This window comes from Columba livia, chromosome 11 (assembly GCF_036013475.1).
Source record: "Columba livia isolate bColLiv1 breed racing homer chromosome 11, bColLiv1.pat.W.v2, whole genome shotgun sequence".
NCBI classification, from domain to species: domain Eukaryota; kingdom Metazoa; phylum Chordata; class Aves; order Columbiformes; family Columbidae; genus Columba; species Columba livia.
In genome coordinates this window covers 17,114,078-17,140,062 of record NC_088612.1, presented here as the reverse complement: position 1 = coordinate 17,140,062, position 25,985 = coordinate 17,114,078, and the positions used below count along the sequence as shown (strand labels likewise).

Here is a 25,985-nt window from a genome sequence, read left to right as displayed (position 1 = left end):
TGTTTCCTAGTAATTTCCAGTATTATTCTCATGCACAAATATTGCTGCAATGCCTGATTTTCAAAATGAAAAAAAAAATAATCTCAACCCTCACCTTCTTTCCAGTGTTTGGGATACAAGATGCCACCAAATCAGTATGATGCCATAAACTGAAAAAACAAGAATACTGAGTTCTGGTTTATAGGTGTCCCAGTAAACTTGCTTGCTTGTAAACAAATACAGCAACGTCGTGGATCTACTCCTGTAATATACTTATTATATACATTATTTTCCCTGATACAGGATGAGTGTGGCCAGTTCCCTTACAATGCAAATACTCAAATACACTGGGTATCTTTCCTGGATGGACGCCAACGAGTGCTGCTTTTCACAGATGATGTTGCATTAATTTCTAAAGCACGACAAGCAGAGGAGCTGGAGCAACCCGACCAAGAAATAAACTTGTCAATCCATAGTCTTGGACTTTCTCTTGTCAACAATGAAAATAAGAAAGAAATCTCTTATATAGGGATAACCAGGTACTGTACATGGAAGCTTTAATATTCCTTTGAATAATCAAAATTTGACAGCATGTCATAATTTTAGCAATACAGTTGAGTTCAAAGGGACGTCTTTCAAATGAAATTCATATAAATGAAACTCTTAGAATAAAGGCAGAACTTAATTTTATTTTTAATTGTGCAAATGGAATAAATAAGATTTAACTGCCTCCTTTCTTAGCTTCTATTAAAAAAATAGAGGGGTTTCGGATGCCTGAAAAATTAGGATATCTTTTTACATTATTTGTATGCTTAAGAAAGGTTTATGTACTTTTAAATTGTTAACCTTATTTTCTTGCAGTTCTGGTGTTGTTTGGGAAATGAAACGAAGGCAAAAGTGGAAACCATTTAATCAAAGGCAAATAAACCTGTTGGAACAAGCCTATAAAAAATATCTTTGTAAGAGTGCTTTCCAGGCTTCTGCTTGGCATAAAGTCGACGACAATACTGAGGTATGTTTTGAGGCTTCAGTGTTCAAATGGTTGCAGAACATGCGCAACAGTTATAACAGACTTCAGTTTTCTAAGTAAGGACAGATGCTGTGGTGAGAAACACAGACAAAAAGCAAGCTCTTTTTTTGTAATAGTTTCACCTTTATACAGAAGAATATTCTGTATCGAGGTGATACTGAGATAGTATTAAGGTATTTTCCAGACTCCACTTTCTTTATATTTCTAGGTGAATTTTAGTAAGGTTCCAATGGAAATGCGCCTCCCATTCAGATGCAGCATCCGACGCAACTTTCTGTCAGGAATTCAGGTTGAATTCAAACAGTCACCTCACCAAAGAAGCTTACGGGCTCGATTGTATTGGCTGCAGGTACCGTCTTTCATTATGTTCTATCAACTAAACAGACACTCAAAGGCTTTTATTCATTTGTATGAAGTATCTCAAACTCTTGCATATGTGGTGCTCTGTTCACACATCAGAGTAGCAGAAGCACTCTTCCATGGTGGGAAAGTACTGCAGAGCTGCCATCCCAGGATTTTGCAAGTAGTGTGAGAAAAAAATCCACAATTGTAGCTTTCTGTAAAGCAGGGTGCTATGACGGAAAGTTTATTTCTAAAAATAAGTGTTTTGATGTTTTAAATCAAACAAAAAGATCAACCTGTTTCAAAATTTGTTTACCCTAGTTTGCATATAGTCACGTAACCTCTTATTCTAGAGAGTGTGTCTATAGGTTGAGATATACTACCTAATGGAAAGTAGATAGTAGACGTTTAAATACTCAAAAATAGTATGCAATCATACATCTGTAGGTAGGCTTAAGAGTGAATGCATGTGTAACACTTGCACCTGATTAGTATACTCTAGCCAGTGCTAAGTGTTGTTAAACATTATAAAGGGCTAGACCAGGTTAGTGGTTGGAAATGTTTAGTACTAGAGGAAAATGATGGTGAGAAATCATCATCATTGTCATCTTCATCTGTATTTGCTGCACTTCAGAGTTCCACAGGGGAGGGTCCTCATTGAGGACCCTGTTGATAATTTTCTGACCAGCTGGTGGTGAAGAGTTGCTTCTTTCCATTTTTATTTTGCATTTTTTTTTTTATTTTTGCCTGAAGGTAATTTTCAGTTTAACAGTCAATGTATACTATCAGATACAGTCCCTCTAAATGAATCTTTGTGAGTGTGAACCTGTGTAATCATCCCTTGTGCAAGACTTTAACCAGCTGACCTTTTATAACTAAATAGCTAACATTCCAAAAGAACTTCAGCCTAATCCTATTCCTCTCTTCTCCTTCCCCCAAATAAAAATGACATTCTTCTTGAACACAATATAGAAACAAGTTTCTCTAGCCTTCTAAAATGGAAGTAGTCTTTGATTATTATGTCGTTAAAATATTCCAGTAATTATGCAATATTTTTTTAGGTTGATAATCAATTGCCAGGATCGATATTTCCTGTTGTATTTCACCCTGTAGCCCCTCCCAAGTCAATTGCTTTGGATTCAGGTAAGAGAGAGCCTTTAGTAATAGCAGACTTATTCAGCCTTGAAAGTAGTAACTTGGCAATGGATTGTTTTTAAATGGATACTTACTTTTTTTTTTCTGTTCAGAACCAAAACCCTTCATCGATGTCAGCATCATCACTAGATTCAATGAATACAGCAAAGTACTGCAGTTCAAGTGAGTTTAACAGTGTGTTGTAATATAGTTTGAGATTTAATGCATTGTAGAAGGGAACCTTGTTTTAAACTTTAAGTTCTCCTACCCAAACAACTCTTGACTTTGGATTGAATTATTAAATGTCTTCAGTGAAAACACATCGTTCCAAAAGAAACTTACTTTTTCAAAACAAATACTGACCACATGAAGGGACTGTTGTGCAAATTCTTCAGTAATCAAAATAATTTCGCTCTTGCACTACAATATAGGTTGTCTGTCAACCTGTTTGCTGTACAGTGCTGGTTTATTTGGTGCTGTAAGAGCAGACAGCTCATACAGTCTGTAATGCAGCCCAGTGCAGTGTCTTCTGTTGTGAAAAGTATGTTCTTTAGTTAATATATCAGTGTCTTGAGTTTTTGTACTAAAAATATAACATTTTAGGATGTTGTAGTTTAATAAAATATTCAGTAATATGACTTTTGGAGAGAGGCAGTTAGATAAGAGGAAGAAATATGTTGTTCAGGTGATGCTGCCCATGAAGCACATGGAACCATAATGTGTGAATAGAAGAAATATTTGATGATGGTTGATATTTTTAGGTAAATTTTGGAAGTATTAAGAAAGTATTAAGATAGGAATAATTCTAAATAGACAGTTGATATTGTAGAATGTAAGTTTTAATATGCAATGTTGCATAAGAAAACTTCAATTATGTATGGTAGGCATGTGATATTTAAATTAAATTTCTACTAGTATACACTGTTTGTTTTTTTCCCATTTTAGATACTTTATGGTTCTTATCCAGGAAATGGCACTGAAAATTGACCAAGAGTTTTTAGGAGCACTTAGTGGACTTTTTACACCATCTACAGACCCAGAAGCTGAAAGACAAAGGGTAATGTATGAAAGAAACTGATTTTTGCCACAACAGGACCTTTATGATACCAGTGTTGTGACTTGTCTAAATATTTTGGCTTAAATGAGTGAATATTGCATTTGACAACGGTGAACAAATGACTGTAAGATAATTTTCAGAGAAGCATTCAGATTTCTGTTAAACATTGGCTGTGAGCATTACTAATTGACACGCTTGAGTAACTGATACTTGGGTATGTGTATTTGTTTTCTGCTCTTTTAATGTTTCATTAATTGATGACACAGTTGTTTCAGCTGTGGTTACAAAGTGTTGAGGGTGGCAAATGAAATAAGGTTATAGTTTATAGAGTGGGCTTCTGATTGTCAGTCCATAGTGTCTGTTGTCTTCAGAGAGCAGAAGGAACATATTTTCATGCTTTGAAGTTAAGCCTTACATAGTTGCATAGTATTCAGAAAGGTCACGTTTGGTTCTAACATGTGTAGGAGAGTCATTCATACAAATTTCTTAAGAAATTGTATTTTGAGATGTATTGTATAAAAATTCTGATTTTGTAAGGCAATACAAAAATGCAAAACCCTCAGGAAGTTAGTTATTTTACTAGTAATTTAAAATTAATTCAGAAGTGATACCTGGAGAAATTTAAGGGAATATCAAGTGAAATAACATGAATTGGAAAAGTCATCCAGAAATTGTTGTGGGGTGTTCGTGAAGTAATAAGTATATTTGTGGTTTTGGAGGTGTTGTCTACTTAACTAGGTAGGTAACTGTTTTGTTACATTTGGCCGTGGTGATTATGGGGTGTTGTTGTGGGGTGTTCGTGAAGTAATAAGTATATTTGTGGTTTTGGAGGTGTTGTCTACTTAACTAGGTAGGTAACTGTTTTGTTACATTTGGCCATGGTGATTATTTTTGATGTTTATATGTATATTTTTACATTTATATAAAATTACATATATTACACATATGTAATTATGCTCTTTCATATGTTGATGAGATAAACTTCTGTTCTTTTTTTTTTTTTTTAATAAAACCAGTCTGAATTAATTCAGAAAGATGTAGATGCACTTAAAACTGAGCTAATGGAGTATTCCCTGACAGACCTGTCAATGCTCAGCTTCTTTGAGCATTTCCATATTTCTCCAATTAAGGTATGTAATAGAGATAATTTTGGTTAATAAATCCCTTGATATCAAAGATCTCTTCTTTACAGTAAATCCGTCCTCAGATCAGCCTTCTGGGTAGTTGAGATCTTCGCGTTGTCTTCCTAATGGGGATTTTTTTAATGTTCTCTAGAACTTAATATTATGTTGGAAAAGGTTCTTAGGTGGCCATGAGTACAAACAGGCCCTTAACCATTGCTAAGTGTGAAGAGTCAAGGGTTATAGTAGTGAGGAAAGCAAGATAAAATGATGGCCTTAAGGTATCCGAGTAATGTATGGCAAACTGCAATAAAGTACATTTTTGTGGGCCCATCTTCATGTCCCTCTTGAACCAGTTAGATTTTTTCGGAGCAAGGGAAGAAAGTTTATACGTTATTCTGAATCTACAGAATGCTTCCCTAAGGCTATTGGATTGAACAAGAATTTAGAGGAAAAAAAACCCAACACATCACCTACTTTCTTTTTCTTTTGATCGAATGTATAAAAGGCAGACATAAACCCCAATACAGAGGATTAAATTCTGTCACTTTTTCGACTTTTTCCTTATTTCACCAGATATTTGTTAGGGTACACTGAGATTCTCGAGGTTTTGTTTTCTTGCATGATGGTGCTTGTTAACTTACAAGAATATGAAGCCAGGGAAAACACTAGAAGAATGAGACGCTATTATGATATTTTAACATTATCTTCTAACTAGTCTGATTAAAGTTGTTGAAGAAACTCTAAGTCTCTTTGGTATCTTTATGTGAAATGTGTAAACCTTCTGCCTGGTAAGTACAGGAAGAGGCTTATTTTTTTCTCTGGATTTTTTCCCCTTACTTCAGTGACCTGTTCCAATATTCTAAGCCACTGGATAATAAGAAACTGGGGAATCTTGAAAAAGTCAAATCATACAGTGTAACTATTATAGAGAGTAGAAGGGAGCATTATTGATTATGGTGATGAACAAGGGAAAAGTAAAATAATTTTCTGTGGCCTATTGCACCCTTAAGAAAAGTGTGTGGATATTCTTTAAGAAAAGCATCTTATTGACACTAGACAATCTCATTTTACAGTGTTAGAAGTTAATGTATTTCCCCAGAAGAGTGACTAGTTGCAAAAATATACATGAGCTAGTAATGTAAATTGGAATTTAAAATTTACTGGGAATTAACCTACAAGTTATTTCTCTCATTGTTAACACAGAAGTTTACAGAAGTAAACATAACAAAAGTTGAAGCTCCAGGACACTTTGATGCTTTTCTATATGGAAATATAATGAAATACATATGTAATCAAAGTGATACCATTGTAAGTTCAGGCATGTTTGCTTGAAATTGTACATTTCCTCAGAGTAAAAATACACTTAGTACTGTTTCACCACTGGTTTGTTTGCACGTGCACCACACAGCCTGTCTTATTTGTCTTGATGTCTCTTGTTTTACTAATTCTTTCTTGACAGTTGCATTTGAGTCTGTCTCTGGCTTCTGCTGGAGAAGCGTCAGATAAAGGGGAAGAAATGGTAGCTCTCCATTCTCTGAATTTGCTGTTGAAAAGTATTGGAGCTACTCTAACAGATGTGGATGATCTTATTTTCAAGTAAGCTAATAAAGATTTCTTTTTCATATTTTGAATAAAGCTCCTATACTTTGACTGAAGTAAATGTGTACAGTCTTTAGGGAAAGGGAGGAGTGGAGGAAAGGTGGAGTTTGGTCTCCTTTATAAGAGAGCAGGGCTTCAGGATTGTCTGAAGGAAAGAAGAGGAGGAAGAATGTCTATAATGTGATTACTTGTCTTTCAGACTTGCTTTCTTTGAAATCAAATATCAGTTCTACAAGAGAGACCAACTGATGAAGATAGTTGTCAGACACTATAGTGAACAAGTAAGTTCATTTAGTCAAGTCTTTGTGTAAAATTCTGAGCAAATATCTTACAGAATGTAGGAAATAGGAAAGGTGAACACCTCTAAAAGCTACTTATTTGTTATTTCATCGTACCGAAGTAGGAATCCGGTGGTACGTTACAAAAATGTAAATACAAAGGTGTCCTGAAAATCTGTTTAGGAATTTAAAGTGATTGCTTCTGTTCTTTTTATTGATGTTTTTCTTGACCAAAGTACTCTAATACTTAGCCACATATACATTGCATCTTTTGCCTAAGCTTGTCTTCATTCTAGTAGGAATACTGAGTTGAGTACTCTAACATCTTACTTGAACAGCTAATTTTAAAATATACCCACCTTGGGTTCTAATATAGAACTATGTGTAACAACAGCTAGTAACACCACTCTTGTCTTTTTTCCCCGCTGCAACCATTTAGCTCCTGAAACAGATGTATGTTCTTGTACTTGGCTTAGATGTTCTTGGAAATCCATTTGGCTTAATCAGAGGCTTGTCCGAGGGAGTTGAAGCTTTTTTCTATGAGCCGTTCCAGGTATGACTTCTTGTTTCTTCCACTCTGTATAAGCAGTGGCTGATTGGGTACGCTGGTAATGGGTGTAGTTTTATTGTCACTGTACTCTACACCCTGAACAATTAAGAAAGTAGTGATTTTTTTATGTTAGCTTAAAAGAGATGAACATATTCAAATGGCCTTACTTTCATCAGTGAAAAGGAATTGCTAGTTTTTCCTGAAATAGTTGCATAAATGTATAGTTTTCTGCTATTCAAAGTAAGCTTCATTTTTTAGGGTGCAGTTCAGGGACCTGAAGAATTTGCTGAAGGCTTTGTAATAGGTGTTAAAAGTCTTCTTGGACACACAGTGGGTATGTATCATATTGTTACTGTTTCGATCAATTAGCTTAACTCATGGATTACTTTTTTTTTTTTTTCTTATTTTAAGGGAAAGTTATGTTTTAAAAATATCTATGTGGTAGTTTTTTGATGAGTATTTAAGTTTGCCAGATACTACTGCCCATATTGGTAATACATATCAGTCATACCTAGCTCACTTGAGACCACGCAAATGCCTGTTTTGTGGACTGAGCAAGCAAACTGAGAAACATTGCATGTATAACTGAATTTGAAAGTAACTCTAATGGTCCTAATATCTGGAGAAGCCTGAGTGTTCTTAGGACCAGCTACTGTCACAGTTTTTATTTGGCTATGTGTTGTGGTAATTAGAGAAAATATGCTTCCATCCAATGTGCTCTGTAACATGTATGGAAGTGATTTAAGAGTTACCTTTTTCTGTATTTATGGATTTCGGGCCAGATTCTGGAGTCTTCTCATGGGCAACATGTGGTAGTTACTCTGTGTCAATTGGCAATATCTAAACTGAATATGAAGGACAGTTGCAAGGAACTTTGTGGATTCTGGTGTGTTGTCTGCCATTAAGAACAGTAACTTTTGCTTTCTGCCGTGTTCCATCAGGTGGTGCAGCAGGAGTGGTGTCTCGGATCACTGGTTCTGTTGGCAAAGGCTTGGCTGCTATTACTATGGATAAAGAATTTCAGCAGAAACGGAGAGAAGAAATGGGACGGCAGCCAAAAGATTTCAGTGACAGCCTGGCCAAAGGAGGAAAAGGCTTGTTACGGGTAGGAGTTTGAAGCTGAGGGTATGACGTGCCAACTCTTAATCCAGGCTTGAAAATTATATGGAAGTGAGTTTGATAATGTTGTCTTTATCTGTTCATGAACTAAGAGAAGAGACAAAGAGGCAGGCAGTTTATTGCAGACTTGGTATACTGCATCAGCTTTAGTGTTTGAGGTCATGTTTTTGGCCAGCCTGAGGAAACTAAGGTAGTATCTGAGAAAGGAAAAGCGTGGGAAGTAACACCGATTTAGACTGTGAGTTATATAAATAAACAAGTAGTTACTTATGGTCAACAGCTGTGTTATGTAATTGAAGGAACTGGTCCTTTATTTACCTTGTAATCAGTTCTGTCATTTAAGTCAGCTGTGAATTACCAGCTCTGGGCATGTGCTACATAGTAGAAATATCTTAAAGAATGTGAACATAAAGCAAGTAGAAAACGTATGAAAGTAAGTACTACATTAGGTTGGAGAGATTTTTCTGAAATAGAAGCTGCACAACCCCTATATTTTTTTCACAGAATCACAGAATGTTAGGGATTAGAAGGGACCTCAAAAGCTCATCCAGTCCAATCCCCCTGCCGGAGCAGGAACACCCAGATGAGGTTACACATTTAATCATTTAAAGTTGGGAACCTTTTCTATTTGCTGAAATATCATGTCTATTTCTAGTTAAAATGTTAGGTATGAGACAAGCCCCATGTAAACAATTACTGAGAGATCTGTGTTACCTGAATGCAAATTAAATCTTCTACGAAATTCCATTACTTTCCATTTAAAATAAAAGCAATCAACTTATTTCTAAGTAATTGTAAGTAATAAGCATTGTGTGGTTGTTTCTGCTACTGTTAACTGAAAATTTGGAGGTTACCTCAGTGGATTTTTGTTCTTCTGCCCTGGTGCCATTAAACTACTTGACATTTAAAGTCTTCCAGAGAGGTATTTGATCTTGAATACTTGGTATCACTCATTCATGACTGTGAATTCTGTCAGCTCCCTGTTAGCAGTCAAATAGTAGCTTTCTTAATTATTGCTAGACTGATTACATAAGATTTGTTAGTCTTTCTTGCCAGCGTAATTCTTCAGCCATTTTAGTTTCTCTCTTTTCTTTTACTCAGTTGCCATTTTCTTAAAATTTGAAGTAAAAAAAAAAAACCAAACCAAACAAAACACACAGCCAAACAATGTTTCCGATGTTGAACTTCATTGTAAAGTTTTGCAATGAAGGATGAGAGACAGCTGGTTGCCCAGCTGGACTATAGCATTCCTGTTTCAAAGTATGAACCCAATTGTTATTTTCTTTTTAGGGTGTTGTTGGAGGTGTGACAGGCATAATCACTAAACCTGTAGAAGGTAAGCCCTGAGGTTGCACCGTACTTCTTGAATGGTTTCCCGAGACTTCACAATTTATTTTGTAATTTTAAGAAATATCAATCTAGGTGACCATATATGTGACCATCTATGATGAAACAGTTAAACATAGTTATAGCTGCTGCTGCCTTACTGCCTTCTCAGCCCTTGCATTAATTAAGGAATGGTTATCTTAGTGATGTATTTTGTTAGGCCTGCTGAAGTACCTGATGTATTGTTTAAAGCCAGAATAAAGATAGTAAAAATAAAAAATTAAAAAACACCAGTTGAAGAAGTTTTTTGGGACTCCAAGGGCTGCAGGAATCTTAATAAGCAAATCTGGTTTTATGCCTGAGACCAGTATTGGTGTTTGTAAAGATGTGTCACTTAATCAGTGTGATAGAGGATGGAAAAATACAAGATAAAATGCTTTTTATTAAAATACATGTAAGAGTGATTTAAATGTTGGAGGTTGTGTTTTAGAGGTTATTGGCAGATACTTTGAGCTGCAGTCCTTATCTCATTAGTGGATGAACACACATGCTTTCTTAACTCTTCCATGGTTATATATCACCAGAAATATGACATCTAGAGATACAAATAGTTAACTTTCATTATACTTGTGCATCTTAGTCTTCAGATTATTTTATTATTACTATTAACCCGTAAAAACTCAGACTTTGGCCTTCAGTCCAGCGTGAAAGTGTGAGAAGGAGAATCTAGTTAACATCTCTGTTATTCTGGCTTTGGAGGCTGGTAAGGTGCCAAGTGAACAGCAACATGTCTGACCAGACAAGGAACCCAGGTGTGACTTTTCACAGAATTTTTTTATAAGTTGTCATCAGTTGCTGTGGGCTGTTTCCAATACAAAGCAGTTCTAGTGCAGCCTGGAGCAGTAATGGTTTCATTCTTTGGTTAACGGCTTCAAGGAGGTCATTAAAAGTGTTTCTTTTTCTGTTCACTTTCTTTTAAAGGGGCTAAAAAAGAAGGTGCAGCTGGATTCTTTAAAGGAGTGGGAAAGGGACTTGTAGGAGTTGTAGCCCGCCCAACAAGTGGCATCATAGACATGGCAAGCAGCACCTTCCAGGGAATTCAAAGGTAAAGTGTCAGGAGGACGTTTTGAAGTACTGTCCAGATGTTGGATATCAGGTGGTAAAGTGGTCCAGTAGTGCCACAATTATATGTGTTAAATACAATATGCAGTAGGATATATGGGGCTTAGAGATGTCCAGTAGCCTGTGATGAATGTGTTTTCTGATGATCTTTGGAAATCACTTCTTCAGAATTCATCTTCCAGTGTTGGAGTTAAGGTAGATGATAACTTGTCTGTTTTCTCCTTTTACTCCCTCCCTGATAAGAAAACAGTTAAAAGATGGTGTAAATTTTACTTCTGAGGTAGGTTTGTGTACTGCTGAAAGCAAATATCTAAATATAATTTAAACTGAATGTAAAACATAGACTGTTGAAATTTTCTGAGAAACACTTTTCAGTTTGGAATGTGGTTAGCGGTGCACATCAGGGGCTTCTTTCATTTTAAAAGGGACCTTTGGAAAGTGTGTTAATAAGTAGGAGAACCCTTAGAAAATTATCCATGGTAGGGAGTAAACTCCAAGTTACTCTGTAGCTGTCTGTTTGGCTAATGTTACTTTGAATTTATTACCAGCAGTATATCTTTACTCTTGGCTTCTGTGGGGTGCCCAAGAAGTGTAACTGGGATGTGGCAAATGAAGGGTGACTTTTTAAAGATAAATTGGTGGAACTCAGAACAGTAGTAAACTTACCAGAATACTGTTCCGCTGTCTTTGACAGGGTGGCAGAATCAACGGAAGAGGTATCTAATCTCCGTCCTCCACGTTTCATTCATGAAGATGGCATCATCCGGCCATACAATAGGGTGGAAGCTGAGGGTTATGATTTATTTGAGGTATGACTTGCTTTTTGAATACAGTTAAAATTCTCTTATCTACAGGGTTCCATAAAGGATTATGTTACAAAAAACCTGACAGGGATCTCTGGCAGTTGTGATCTGTAGTAAAAATTTGCCCAGCCTATTTCATAAGGCAAACCTGTGTGGCAGAGAAGACCCAGTGCTTGTAGTAAACTGAATGCAATAAGACAGCTGCAGTATTGCTGTTAAATGTATCTTCTGTGCATTATGTTCTGTAACAGCTTATCTCATGTTCTGGAAGGAGGTAGTAGGATTAAGATTTGAATATGTGGAAATAAGAAAAACATTTTGATCCTCAGTTCTAATATTTTGCTTAATAACAAAGCTGAGGCTGGTTTACAAACTAAGCAACTTTAAAATACAATGAATAGAGCTTGAATTGTTTGGCATATAATGTAACTACTGAAACTCTTTTTATGTGGTATCAGCAGTTGAAAAAACCTGCGTGAATTCTCAAAATAGCACCTTTTGTTATTTCTTTTAATAGCACTATGTCACAGCTACAGGCATTTGTGGACATTTAGCCTGTTTCTGCATCTGGATGTGCCCAACATATGGAAGATGATTAACAGTGGTTGCCAAGTCCTAGATAATCAGAATCCAGTTAATTTGTATTTCAGCTTTCACATTCCTAAAACTTACCTTAAGATGCTTATTTTGTTGCAAAAGAAGTTTGAGTAAAATAACTGTCTACATTAACATTTGAAGACCAAAACTTTGATATTTGCTACTTCCTTCATGTTGTTCTTTTAATATTTATTTCCTATTCTGTTTCTAATGTTTCTCTTATTTCTCTTTCTCTCCTGGCATACGCAGCAAGAACTGGAATAATGGAGTAAACTTTTTCCATATTTCTTTTCTATTTATGTTACGGTCTTTTATCTGCCTTAAGCATTTAGATTAAGGGCATGAGCACATTTAACATGTCCTCTCGCCTTCATTCATGTCTCTTCTGTGTAGCAATTGAATAAAACAGTGTTTCATGAAAAGAAACAAACAAACTTAAATAACCATCTTCAGTAAGATTAGGTGTGTTAGTAAGGTGAGAGAGCCAGGGAGGGTTTGTTTCCTGTATATTGTTTTTTTTGAAGGATGCTTAGCTCCGTATGAATGGCAACAACAGAAGGCACTTGGGAAAAAAAATCATGGTAGGGTAGATGCTGAGTTCATTCTTTTATAAACGTTCTCTTAGAACTGAGGCTGCTGATATTGGAAGACAGGAGACAGCAACGTTTTGATACTTGTGCAAAATTTAAATAGTGATACTGAATGGAATTTTCTTCAGTGAAAATGCTTATAGTTTCATAATATAGAAATATTTTTCCATATAAATACTCAGAAATCTTGTATTTTTGGTTGCTGTAATATGCCATAGGCCTGTCATTTGTACATCTGATGAACCACTACCCCTTCAAATTACTGCTACTACTACTTCATGAAACTTTCTCAATTAAGAGTTGTAGCCAGCTCAGTTGACTCTGGTTTCATTCACAGAATCTTTTAGGGCTTTACTGTTCAGCATACTTAAATGTGAATTTTCAGCTGTTAACATGGATTTACGTATATGTAAAATATTAATTAAAAATACATTTATAAATTAAGTGATGCCACAAATCTAATTTCTAATACAAAATCTCATAAATTAAAAAGCGGTCCTCAGAGCGAATTACCTATTGTATATGGAAAAAACATTGAGCAGTGACATCTGTCTGCTGCTAATGCCTTTTCAGAGTTTAGTGGTCAATAGTCAGCTTTTTATATTTAAAATTACTTTTAAAATAAAACTTTTAGTGAATTTTTATTTTATGAATAACTTATTAAGTGAAATTAAGTTGTCACGATATGCTAAGAGAACTACATTTCTTCATGTAGTGAGATTTTTTTTTTTGCACTTTATTTTTTCCATGTATCAAAAGGGAAAAGGTAGTACAATTAACAAGGAAAACTGGATATTATGCAGTTCCTGCACATCTGATATTTGTATTTTTCTTGGATCTAAATGGTGTAGATTGGAATTGTATACCAACCAAGAATGAATCATCCGTATAGTTCACTAAACACAGTTTCTTCTTTTCAGAAGTCAGTTGAATTCAGGTGTGGTTTCTTGGTTTTGTTGGTGTTGTGGGTTTTGGTTGGTTTGTTTGTTTGTTTTTTCCTAACCGATTTTGATTATTATGCTAAAGGTTAGTATTGGGAAGGTTTTGTTTCCTAGTGTAAATTACAAGGAAGAGGGGGACAATGTATTTGAAGGAAATTTAACAAGCAAGATGAGTCAAAGTCAGCTTTATATGCGTTTACAATTTTAATCTCAAATACCTCAACTTATAGGTATTAGTGCTGGGGTTGTTTTTGGTGCAGTTTTGACCTAATATTACAAGTAGTTTAATCAGAATCCTTACCCTGTTTTAGCTAATTATAGTGTGTGTGTCCCTTTAAAATAAATATATGCTTATGAGGTTGAAGCCTTGTAAGGTTACCTTAAGGAATGGATGCCTCAATACTATCCAGTGGTTAGAAAAAGTTGTTTCACTTAAATACTCTTATGTGAAATCTAGACATCGACAGGCATTAGAGTTCAGCTTAGGAGGAAAATTGTGCGCATTTTAAAAGACAAGGTAGTCTTTTCTGTGCAGAATGGGGACAGTAGCCAGGCAGAGTAGATCAGGTCACGTGTGTGACTTGTTCATGCAGTGTGTTTTCCTACAAGCAGTGGTTCTAATGTATATGGGCTATGTCGGAATCTGCTCAGTCAGTTCAAAACCTCAGAAGTCAGATTTGACATCTTGCAGGCCATGTCTTTACTCATACAGTGAGGCTTAATAGCACAGAATGCATTTTGTGAAACATAAGTACATAGTGTGTATAGCTGGAGAAATCGAAGAACAAATTGGAGGCAACTTTAGGAGAACCGTTTTCCAAGGAAAATTCTCGTGAGTTTTAACCTTTGTATGAGGAGCATTTGTAGTTGATGAGATTTGCTAGAACAGGTAATGAGCCTTTGGCTTTGTTAGTCTTTTAATATGCAGGTACTGCTGCCTGCTCTGGTGAGGACTCTCCTCACCCCAGCACTTACGGTTTGACATGATGCAGTTCGTACATTATTCAGTGTCTTGTGGTGTTACTTTGTTTCATTTCCCAGTTAAAGTGTGGAGCTTTATAAAGAATGCAGAATACTTCTTGAATAATTGAGACATGGTGGTGAGACAGTGTTGCGTGGCAGAGGGAATACTACCCTCGGTTCTGAGAATCTGCAGATTCTATTTCTGGTTGAGTCGCTGTGCTGCTGTGTAAATTTGCATTGGTTCTTTAATTTCCATGCAAAGCAAGAATGAGTGGAACTTCTTCAAAGTGCTCTGATGTTCTCATAAAAATACAAGCTTTTGATAAAGATGCCTGAATTTTAAGAGTGTGCAGATCATGGAGTAATTTGCATCAAGTGCAGCTCCTTCTTTACATAAAGCCACCACCATTGTGCTGACGTCTATCAGGTATATTGAGAACAGCTCTGAGAAATGCTGCATCTCATAGGCACAGAGCTCAGTGGGAGCTCTTACTTTAGTAACATACTGCATGTAAGATCTAAAAATACTATTGGGATTGTTTCTGAAGTTACAAGAAACAGGCTTTCTCTCCAAAGCTTTGAGTTTTTAATAGAGGAGAATGCTTATGAATAAATCTGTTTAAAAACGTGGCAAGTCTCATTACTGCATATCAAGCAAATGGATTCAGAATATGGATAGCAGCCTTAGAGTTGCAGTCTTACATGGTGGTAGGTTTTGTATGTCTTTAATTTTTACTTGCTGCTAAAGTAGCTGTGGTTCAGGTATAAAATGTGAGTTCATATTTTCATTTTAGTCATATGCTGCCATCTTTCTTCTGATGTTTTGAAGAGACTTTGAGATAAGCAGTCTTTTGTGGCTTTTTTTTTTCCTATCACATCTGTTTTACAGTTCTCAGAAATTTTTAAGATGGTCAGAAAGTGATATTTTTTTATAGAAGATGTGGACCCTATATTTTTGGTTGCTGGAAAATGCTGAATTAAAATGTTTTCCAAAACATCACATCACTTGGGAATCTTAATCCACTTTTGAGCTTAAAGAATTTTTTGGGTTGATTGCAATGTATGATGCTGATTTAAGACATTTGTTGAACTTTTAACTATATGAAAATAAAATGCAAACATAAATAAATGTTGAAGCCTCTTTTAATTGATTCTGATGAAAGGTGTGTTGATTAATGATCTTTCCACTTTTGTTACTTAAACAATATGGAGTTCTTTGCCTGAGTGGTCAACCATAGACAGATAAGTTTAGCTTCTGCTGTCATGTTACCAGGTTTATAGATCCAGCTATGGAAATATAGAAGGAAATGTATCTTTACAAGGATACGTTATTTTTTTGAATGTTGAATAGGTATGCCCAGTCATCACTTCAGAAGCCCAACCTTGAGGTGCATTGACTGTTTGTAACTTGGTAGTTTATTTTTAGGGGTCTGGCTCATGTGCTGCTGCCTTTAGAGGTAATGTTGCTGGATTTTCACGTTTGAATCAAGTCTGCAGTGTGGGGTGTTACAGAGTGAACATTACTAAAGAATTGTTAGCACAGGAAGAAATTAAATCTGAGGAAACAGTCTGATACTGCAGTGTCAATATTCCACCTTTTGAGTGAAACAGATCAGACCTTTCAGTGACTCAGCTTCAGGAGTGAGAGCACTGTAAGAGCCTGCCCTTAAAGAACCTGTTCAATGAGGTAACTTCTTAAAAGGCGCTTTTTTTAATTGAAAACACCACTATAAGTTCATTTTTTATAGCCCCCAAATTATGTTCTACTTCTGTTTCAGAAATTGCACATCAGAAAACTGGAAAAAGAGAGCTATCGATACCACTGTGCACTTCCAAGAGGCAGAAGAGCAAACCTTATTGTCACCAATAGGTATCAGGTTTTGAAGGCTTCCTAAGGGCTTGTCTTGGTTTCAACTTGGGGATTAGACATCTAACCTGGTGGCTGTTCTCTGCACAACTACTTTCCTTATCCATTTTCTTCTTGATTGTTGTCGTAACTTCTTTTGTTTCCTTTATGGAAAATGTAATGTGGTGATGCTGTCAATACTAGATACTAATTTTAGAAAGGCAGTCTACTCTGAGGTCAGCAAGCCTTTCATCATACTGGAGGGAAAGAATATATTTTTCTCTTTGTTTCTTTTTTTCAAATTAGCTTGTGATAAGTGTTTGTAGTCAAACCAATGTTTTGATAATGCATGTGTTTATAATCTTGTTAATTAACAGATACTCTGAATGGAGTCTAAAGTTTTTGTAAGAGTATGAAAATTAGTATTAAACTCATCAGACAATTTTTAGAATGCAAAATGTTACTAGTATTGAATATGCAGTTTGAGGACTCAAAACCTGCTAAACACATGCAGGTAATGAAGAGGAACACATGGACTATGATCTCCGTGTCCTAAATGTTTCTGATTTCCACCTTGCCTGAATGCATGAGAAAGACTCATCCATCATGAGACTCCGGGAGGCATCCCACCATGTTTGTTTTATAATGTCTAGCACATATCAAAATTTATGCTGCAGCTGAACAAGCTTTTTCAAGATACTGAATAAGTGCTTTAATGATAGGTGATTTAGTTGTTTGCAGGTTGATATAAATGTGCACTTTTCTTCTATATCGATTCTTCTGCACATGCGTAAAAGTTCTAGTTTAACTCCATTCAAAACTCCACCAGTTTTTGTGTTAGTGCGCTGACCCTGGAGCTCGCTGGCAGCTGCAGCGCCTGACCGCCTGTCAGTGCAGTAGTGCTGGTGTCACTGTGCAGCTCATTTGTCGCTGTTTGAGTAGCCTCATCTGGCTCTGAGGACCTCTGTTGAATTAACTGAAGCCCCTCTAGTATCCAGTTCTAGAACAATGTTTGGATTTGGGGTGCTGGGTGGCCTGTATATACTGTGTCATATCATAGATCATCTCTCTGTCTTCAGGACAAAGGGATTATCTTGGAATATATATTAGGAAAACTTGGTTCCATCGTGACTGAATGGATAGTTCTAATCCACATAGAAAAGACCTTCTTGAACAAATTTATTTTCTTCGTTTTGTTTTCCTGGCAAGGTTCTAGTCCCCAGGAGAAACTTAGTATTACCTTTTTCTTCTCAACAGGAGACTGATATGTGTAAAAGAAGTGGAAATCTTAGGCCATTTAACAGTGGAGTGGGATTACTTATTTGAAGATTTTACATCCTGTCCTTCCTATGAAGCAAATGTTTTAAAAATAAATGTTTTGGTAAGAAAAGCATGTCAACTTTTTTTATTTAACACTATTTAGAGGTCCAAACATGCTCTTAACTTATTTATGGTTCTAACTGCTAACTATGGGACTAAGAACAGGATTTACATGACATTTCTTAAAAGTAGGAGTTGGGTTGGACAGAGGCCACAGTAAAATCTAACCTGAAGCTGACATTCAAGCCATTTCAGTAGCAGAATCAGCGTTCTTGTTTTGTGAGTCACCTGAAGTACTTTTTTGTTCCCCTCTACAACAGGATCAAAAGATGTTCCAAAGGAGGGACAGTACGGGTCATGAAAGTGTCAAGACAGTTCAGCTTCAGGATAAAACTGCAGCAATGGTATATTCTTTTTTTTTTTTTTCTTTCCTCTTCTTTCCTTCTGATATTGTGAACAGTTGTTGAAACTCAGTATGTAAAAACAGTGGTAATGTTCAGAGAGCCGTTATAGAATAGGCTGCTGTGCCTGAGGACCATGTGCCGTATTTGCATGTTGAAAAATGAGTTTGACCAGGAAAACAATTAGACAAGATAGTCTGAAATATTCAAGAGAGTATATGCAATGGAATTTTAAGGTTGAAGTTGCATAGTCTTATGTTTTATATATAGAACTCAGTAAAGAAAAATAATTCAGATACCTAAATTACAAAGTTAAGTTTCATTATAGTCTCCAGGGTTCAACATACCTCTGCATTCTGCTGCCTCCTCATTATTTCAAGATCACTGGACTAACCCAATAAGTCTACTTTGTGTGAAAAGGTTTGCTTAGATTCCTCCTCCCTCCCTCCTGCCCCCCAACTTGCCTCCACCTGGATTTTCTACCGTCTATCTCTAAATGTTTGTTTGTATTGATGCTGGAGAGGCTGATTTATTTTGGGAGCTTTTGTTCTGTGGATGGTTGGGTGTCAGAGCTAACCCAAATAAGCTGAACTTACAGCTTTGTAAAGTTTACCTAGGAAACAATGCATCTTATTGTACTTTTGTATCAGATGGTGAGAGGAGTTGTCCCCAATACCAAAAGTGAAATCAGTTAGATCCTCAGCATCTTGGAAGCACACTTGAAATTGTAGCCTTATAAAATAATGGGTTAGACTGGGAAAAAAAATGCTGTCCTTTTGAGGCACTTGTTTTAGCTCCTGGAAGACTATATTTCCTTACTATCTCTTGCATAAAGAAAAAAATTCCTTCAGCTTTTTCATACAGCATGTCTTCCGAATCACACTTTTTGTTAAATAATTTAAATCCTCTTAGTTTGTATGTATCTTAGTGTCATGTCCAAATCTAGGACATTGGACAAAACATGCAGGCCATACTAGAAGGGTACTTGTATAATTCTCTTTTTCATTAGAGTTTATGCTGATATGCATACATTGAAAATAATTGTTTCTGTTCTGAGTTGCAATCTATTTATCTTCCATGGATTTGTTTATTTGATTTTGTTAGTATTACTCTTCATTTTGCCTCTCCTTTCTTTGCGTAGATCCCACTTGTAAAACTATATCAGTTTGATAGGAAGACACAAACGAAGTACACTTCACAAGTAATTGTTACTTCTGTGAAGACTTCTGTGGTGCCCTTTCTATGAGCATGAAATGTTTTTAAGATCAGATTAAGGAAACTACAGACAATCTTATTCTTTCTGTCTCCCCTGAAAAACAAACCAAGGAGTTTAGGTTTGTCCTTTTTCAGTGCTCTGAATATTTCCCCAGCCTCCATGACTTATCAGAAATCCATAAGTGTTTTAAATACTTCAGGTACACCTGATGCATATTATTTGTCCATCCAGCTTAACTTATTCTTTATTTTAGTATTCATTGTTGTATAAATGAGTTTTATTTTTATTGAAGTCATGGATAAAAAGCCTTCACAAGCATTTCAAACACTTTGGCTTTCACTAAATGCTGCAATTACTCAGGTAAAGTCAGAAAAACCATCCAAGCTACCCCAGTAGGTTGTAATGTTTGTTGCATTAGCTGTCTTTAGTAGCATTGTATGGAAGGAGACTGCAGATTGCATGCTTAAATGTTCTTTCTTTAAATATGTTGATTTACAGAGGATTTGTTACGCTATTCAGGAAGCCCGGGCAACAAGAAAACAACAGAAGCTGGTGAAGCAAGCATCTTTGCAGTTGAAGAAACCACTGACGCTATCGTGATAATGACAGGATTTGTCATGTTTGACCTTTGGTATGCAATTTTATCTCTAAAATAGTTTAGAAGCAACATAGAAGCATTGTGCAGAAAGTAAAGATACCTGAGAACCTCACTTCCTTCAAAGTTAACAGCCATAAACACTTTATTTTAAGAACCTATGTCTCCTTCAAAAACTGTCAAGTTAATTTTTCTAAAATACACATTTAAGGTTAAAAATTGCAACTTTTGCTAGAATGTTTACCTGTCTGAAATTTTCTTTTCTGCCCTTTTTCATATCAGGAGTTCTTTTAAATGTATTCTAAAATACAGTGGTTGTCTGATTTGCACTTTAAGTTTACAGTTTACGGACCGGTGGTAGTAATTGTTGTTCTAGTGTTAGGCATTAGAAAATACTGTACTAGAGCAACATAAGAATGAATATGTGTGAAAGAAATAGGCTGTTGTTTACTGGAAATCCTTACTTTGGAATGTTGTCAATTATATGTGAATGAAAATTTGCACTTTAAAAATGGAAAATATTATTCACCTGTCAAGTGTGTGTATATGGTTTTGGTTGTATTGTAGCTTAAAGACTTCTCTAAGAGGGGACACCACACTGGTTTTACACAGCATTGTATAGCAAAAGCTTAAATCAAAGTAATTAGCATGCCATGTTTCAGTGTATAGTTACTTCACTGGAAGAGTGCCATCTCATTAAGCTAAAAGTAATTTCTGATACAATATTTTTTTGCACTATCTCTTCCTGAAGACTGTTATTAGCCTTCAGTTTAGCAAGGTATTTAAGTACATTTAGAGTAAATGCCTAGCTCTTAATGGTATGAGTAATCCCATGAACTTCACTGAGACAGGTTGAATTCTTTACGCTGGGCACATCAATTAGTATCTGTCTGGGTCAAGGACTAAATGACCAAACAGATTTTAGTTCAGTGATCAGTAAGGTGAGGGCTCTTGCTGTCAGTCTTAGGCTCTCAAATAAGATATAAAGTGCAAATACTTATGAAAATTCACTCTTTCCAACTCACTTCCTTGGAAAGACTGATTTCTGGGATTTTTAATTTTGTATCTATAGCTCAATAGCTATAGATATGACCTTAATGAGTTAAAACGGCAATATTCTTGCACAGATCTATTCAATAAGTAGTGCAATTGTGAGAACTATACCTGGATTTTTAAACTCTCTTTATACTTGAAGGCTGGTGGATTCTATACATGTACTCTTAATCTGTACCTATAATCACAACAAAATTTGAAAGCTTAAGATATTTGAAAGTAAGATGCCAAACACAGAACTTCTATGGAGCATCTGCAGACACGATTTTATTGCCATTGTGTGCATATGGCTGGATTGCTACAATAGAAAAATGCGGTACAACCTTTCATTCTGTGGTATCACCTATTTTCTAGAAAGCTTTGCTCAAACATTAAATTAGCTGTCTAGGTTGTATGTATTTCAAGCCCTTGATTTAAAAAAAAAAAAAGTCAATAAATTTTTATATGCAATTATATTTCCTCTATGGTTTTAAGTGTCGTTGCTTCCACAATACCTAATATGCTGTTGGTTTGCCACATCACTGGCACTACATGGAAAAAAATTATTGGAGTACTAGCATACTGCAGAAGAACTTTCTTCAGTCCAGTGTTTCCTCCAGCTTGACATCTGTCATATAAGGGACAGTTGTATATGTGCTGCCTCTTTAGTCATAGCTGGAAATAGATTTCACTTCAGTACACTCTGTGTGCATGTTTGGATGGTACCATGTGCCTTTTCTCAGGTGGAGAATTGGAGCTTAAACCAGTTCTGATGCCACATTCCTGACTCCAATCTCCTGCTTGATTCACTTCTGTACTTCCTCATTCTTATTTGTAAACTTTCTGGCTTGAATTGTAAACAGTAAATACTCTGTTTTCTCACTCTATATGTGATCAGGTACAATTTAAAATAGTCTGAAGAAGCAGTAGGTTTCTTTAGAACAAATGTTTATTTTGAAATGCGTGTCTTTGCAGTTTGAGTTGCTAACTGAATTTGAACTGGCGCTGAAGAAGTAATGAACAACCTTCTTTACCACTTGGATCGAGCACTCAAGAGGACATGAAAGATCATTTGCTAAGAAAGGCCTTTTTTGCTTAAGTGAAGACAGAAGTTTGAGACCAATAGGTTTCCAGTGCTTGTCCTGTGCTTTCCATAGGTGTTCCATTCCATTTTACTAAGAGTTCTTCCATCTTTGCTCTTGTTTTTTATCCAGCCTTTTGCATTGCTTCATTCTCTCTGGTTGTACCTCAGCTTTGGCCTCTGACTTTGGCAACTCTTTTTCCCTGTTCCCTTTCTGCCCATCTCCTTAAGCTGGTGCATCCTCTTGAAGTGCTGGCTGAAGGAGTTAAGGCACAAGCAGAGTCTCTTGTCTAGGCCCTAGTCATCCTTCCAGCGTAAAAACCATTACAGATTGAAATGGTGTTTAGATGATCTGTAGGAATGAGGCATTGTTGGGGTTTTCAGACAGTCTTCAGTGATGAATTCCAACCAGATACCACAATGCAAAATGAAAGAGCTTTTTCAAAGTAGTTGTTAGTGGTTTTGGTGGTGGTTTTTTGTTTGGTTTTCTGTTTGTTTGTCATTTAACCAAGAGATTTCCCATACCTGTAAGATTTTATGTTTCTATGAAGCTCTAGAGTTTCATTATTACTGAGCAAACAAGTTGGCCAGTCTGCTGAGATCTTACTAGACCTTTTCTTACAATGAATTCCCAGAATTTTTTACTTGTTAATTACAACTGCAAGCATTTAGGTTGGGCCTGGGTCCTTGCTTTGCATCAGTTACTCCATTGATTTCTGGCTTGTCATAGGTTTCTCTGGCACTTTTTTTTTAATAAGGCCTGAGGGGTGTTTAGTCCTTGTGACTGTTTTCTGTCTCTTGCTTGAGCTGTAGGCTTCTTTCTGAAACTTTCTCAGTCCCTTTCTGTCATGCCCTCCTTCCCCATCTCTCAGCATGCTCAGTTGCTTCCTAGGCAGAGAGCAGGGTGTCCTTAATGTAGGTCTGTCTCAACCTAGTAACCATTTTACAGGACAGTAGCAGAAAATTATAATAAAATAAAACTGTTTCATGTAAAAAAAAATGTGCTTTTGCTTATGATTTTAGAACCATCTAATGTTAAAAAGAAAAAGAGGAAGACATGAGAACTTTTGGAATAGATGATGGATATATGTGGTTTTTCATAGGCAGGTGCTATCAATTCCACTTAACTGTGGGCCTTTTGGGAGAGGTTTTTTTTTACTTTAATTTTTATTGAATTTATGTCTGATCTGGAGACTAGTAAGTTTTCACACTCAGAAATGTTGCATTTTGAAAACACAGTCAGCTTCTTTCTTAATTTAATACATGAGCTTGGTCCATTTTGCTGTTAACTCTTCAGAGGCAATTTTGCCATCTCTTTCAATGGGAATTTTAACTGGATTTTATTCAGGTTAAATTGATGAATTTATCTTAGAAAGACCCTTTATGCATTAAGTTTAGTACTACCAGTCATTATCTACAGAATTACAATAAACAACTTAAAACTATTTCAGTGACCTTTTAAAAGAAGCAAATACCACCCAACCACTCCTAACACTCCTAAAAACACTCAGATTGTGGCATCTCCATCATTGTAGATATTAACAACCTGAGTCAATGTGGTCCTGACCAACCCACTGTGCCTAGTTCAGCCACAGTCAGCTAATCTCAAGAGATTATATCTTCCAATCCCGGCTGTTCTGTGATTCCTTCACAATAAATCTAAAATGCCTCCCTCTCCCCCCCACAAAAGAGAGGGTTTTTGTTTCCTGGGTTAATTTAAATTATACCTGTCAAACTTCACATGTTTCACCGTCATATTTAACCATTTTCTCAATAATTGCAGAGCCTGGAGGAATATTTGGTTTATTACGGACACTGAATAGGGAGTGTTTTAGTAGTAAGAGATCAAATAGTTTTAGAGGGGGTTAATTGTGAAGTCAAATGAGAGGAAAAATTAAGTAATTCAGCTTAACAGTCAAGGTACCAATATTTCTATTTCCTGGCTGCCAACAAGTATGCTTTTGTTGTACTAGAGTAACATAGTGATTACACTATATATATCCTAATCTCAGTCTTTGGTTGACAACAAGGGTTATTCATATAAGGGGATCTTGGGTCACTCAGAGTATTTAAAAATAAAATATAAAGGATTTCATTTTACAAGTGAAAACTGACTTGTGAAACCTTTTGCAACTAGCTAATATCTGTTTGACAAAATAATTCTTTCAACAGCTTGTAAAGTCGCAATTATTCAAACCTGAGTGTGAAGACTTGATTTGGTATAGATGCCACTGGACTGACCACTTCAAGAGAAATCGTAATAGAAACAAGTGGAGGGATTTGAGAATCAACGTATCCAACTTCAAGTTCCATCAGAAAAATCAGAACTTTAGTTTCTTTATTAAAATTTCCTGGACAAGGGTATGCTTTTGAGGGAGAGGGCAGTTATCAGTTAAACATATATTGCCACACAGCGCATGAAAGGCAGATTGAAGAAATAAAGATAATTAGATATCTAGATGTAAAATAAAATTTGTTCCAGTGTATGAATATTGTTCAGTTTACTAATGCTCCTAATACAATTCCCTTCCCTTGGATTATGGATCTCATGTGCATAATCACGAAGTAACAATCTGTGGAGATATACAGATCTCCAGACTTTAGCGTCTATTTTCTCTGTGCTGCAATTTCCTCCTGTTTTGGAGTTTTCTAGAAGTTTATCAGCAACTAAGAGGGTAGCTTAATCTAGTCACCTGACTTGTCTGAAGGGGGAAAGCTTGAGCATGAAAGGAGAAAGCTGTAAGAAGGAAAGAGATGACCTATCAGAAGGAATGTGTCATTTTAAAACATTCAGTTTTTACAGTTTATTGTATCCTCACCCTTCCTACAGGTCATCAAGTAAAGTTCTACTTTGAAATTATTTTATATTGTTTGTTACTTAGCCTAATCTAGTCTTCAAATTGCATTGGAATTGTGGGGTGAGGCAGGAGAAGCCCCAATAATACTGGCATGGTAGGTTGGGAGTGAAGGAAAGTGACAGCAGGATGGTGATAAATCTGTAAAGTGGCAAACTTTAGAGGTAAAAAATTGGTAAAAAGCTAATTTGATATGTTGAAATCCTGCTACAAATTCCTTTTACATCATTACCTGGGAAAATACCTCATCTAGTTAGGAAGAGAAACTGTGCTACTTGCAAACAGTAACTGTGTTGAACTTTAACAAGAAGAAATTTTTGTTTGGATTTCAGTTAGGGAGGCAGAGAGCTATTCCCAGACACGTTACTGGAGTCAGCAAATGGAACACAAAATCCTCTTTATTGGTAATACGACAACACTCAAATTCCAGTGTTCATCTCGTGTGTGTCCACGTTGTTTCTAGACTCTCCTGTTTATCAAAGGTAAGCACAGTAAGGATGTGTAATTCTGAAAAAAATGCTTATGCAAAAGAAAGCCTTAAAAAAAAAAAACAAACCTAACTGCTTATGCACTGTGTAATGGAGCACAATTCTAGGGGTTTGAAATGTTTTCCTATCAGGTATGACATTAATTTCTCTCATATAGTAAAGCTGTATAGGTAAATCACTGATCTGTGCAGGTCCTTGTCTCTGCTCTGGTAAGTGTGGCCCTGAACCTGTCCTTGACTTAGTTGTTGTGTGAGGACTATCGGATTTACAAAGCTTCCTCTTGTGTTTGTTGTCTTCACCTCTGGCTGTGCTTTCCATTTCCCTGCTCGAAAGACATTTTCTATTGACCTTTGAAGAGCTATGACATTGGACTAGGATACTCTTAAGGAGCCCCAAAAGACTTCTGCAACTGATCCCGTAGGATAGTTGCAGGTTAATTATCACTAAAAGCAACACAGGAAATATCTTCAAGTCAGTACCTTAAGCAACCCAGCTTTAGACCTCATCCTGTCCTGAGAGGTATGTAATCAAATAACAAGAGCAAATGAAAGTTCAGTATCATGGCATTCTGACAGGCATATTGGGGAGGAACTGTAC

At 36.1% G+C, this 25,985-nt stretch overlaps 1 protein-coding gene across 5 annotated transcripts in view; it reads left to right on the top strand.

Moving 5' to 3' along the window:
* The window catches only part of VPS13C (vacuolar protein sorting 13 homolog C), an 89,847-nt gene extending 64,708 nt beyond the window's left edge, over positions 1-25,139 (top strand). For 2 of the 5 annotated variants that reach the window (XM_065076150.1, XM_065076146.1), the window contains 19 exons: positions 283-518; positions 841-991; positions 1,218-1,358; positions 2,413-2,494; positions 2,599-2,668; positions 3,431-3,542; positions 4,559-4,672; positions 6,126-6,262; positions 6,465-6,546; positions 6,983-7,096; positions 7,352-7,427; positions 8,035-8,198; positions 9,503-9,548; positions 10,520-10,643; positions 11,355-11,469; positions 16,333-16,424; positions 17,658-17,781; positions 18,041-18,124; positions 19,836-21,440. In XM_065076150.1, coding sequence (XP_064932222.1) covers positions 283-518; positions 841-991; positions 1,218-1,358; positions 2,413-2,494; positions 2,599-2,668; positions 3,431-3,542; positions 4,559-4,672; positions 6,126-6,262; positions 6,465-6,546; positions 6,983-7,096; positions 7,352-7,427; positions 8,035-8,198; positions 9,503-9,548; positions 10,520-10,643; positions 11,355-11,469; positions 16,333-16,424; positions 17,658-17,781; positions 18,041-18,124; positions 19,836-19,937 — 2,166 coding nt within the window. In that variant the 3' untranslated portion in view covers positions 19,938-21,440. Of the gene's footprint in view, positions 1-282; positions 519-840; positions 992-1,217; positions 1,359-2,412; positions 2,495-2,598; positions 2,669-3,430; positions 3,543-4,558; positions 4,673-6,125; positions 6,263-6,464; positions 6,547-6,982; positions 7,097-7,351; positions 7,428-8,034; positions 8,199-9,502; positions 9,549-10,519; positions 10,644-11,354; positions 11,470-12,309; positions 15,684-16,332; positions 16,425-17,657; positions 17,782-18,040; positions 18,125-19,835; positions 21,441-21,939; positions 24,117-24,217 lie in introns of those variants that run through there. The other 3 variants (XM_065076149.1, XM_065076147.1, XM_065076151.1) reach the window with 3 other exon arrangements.
* Positions 25,140-25,985: the final 846 nt, after the last annotated feature.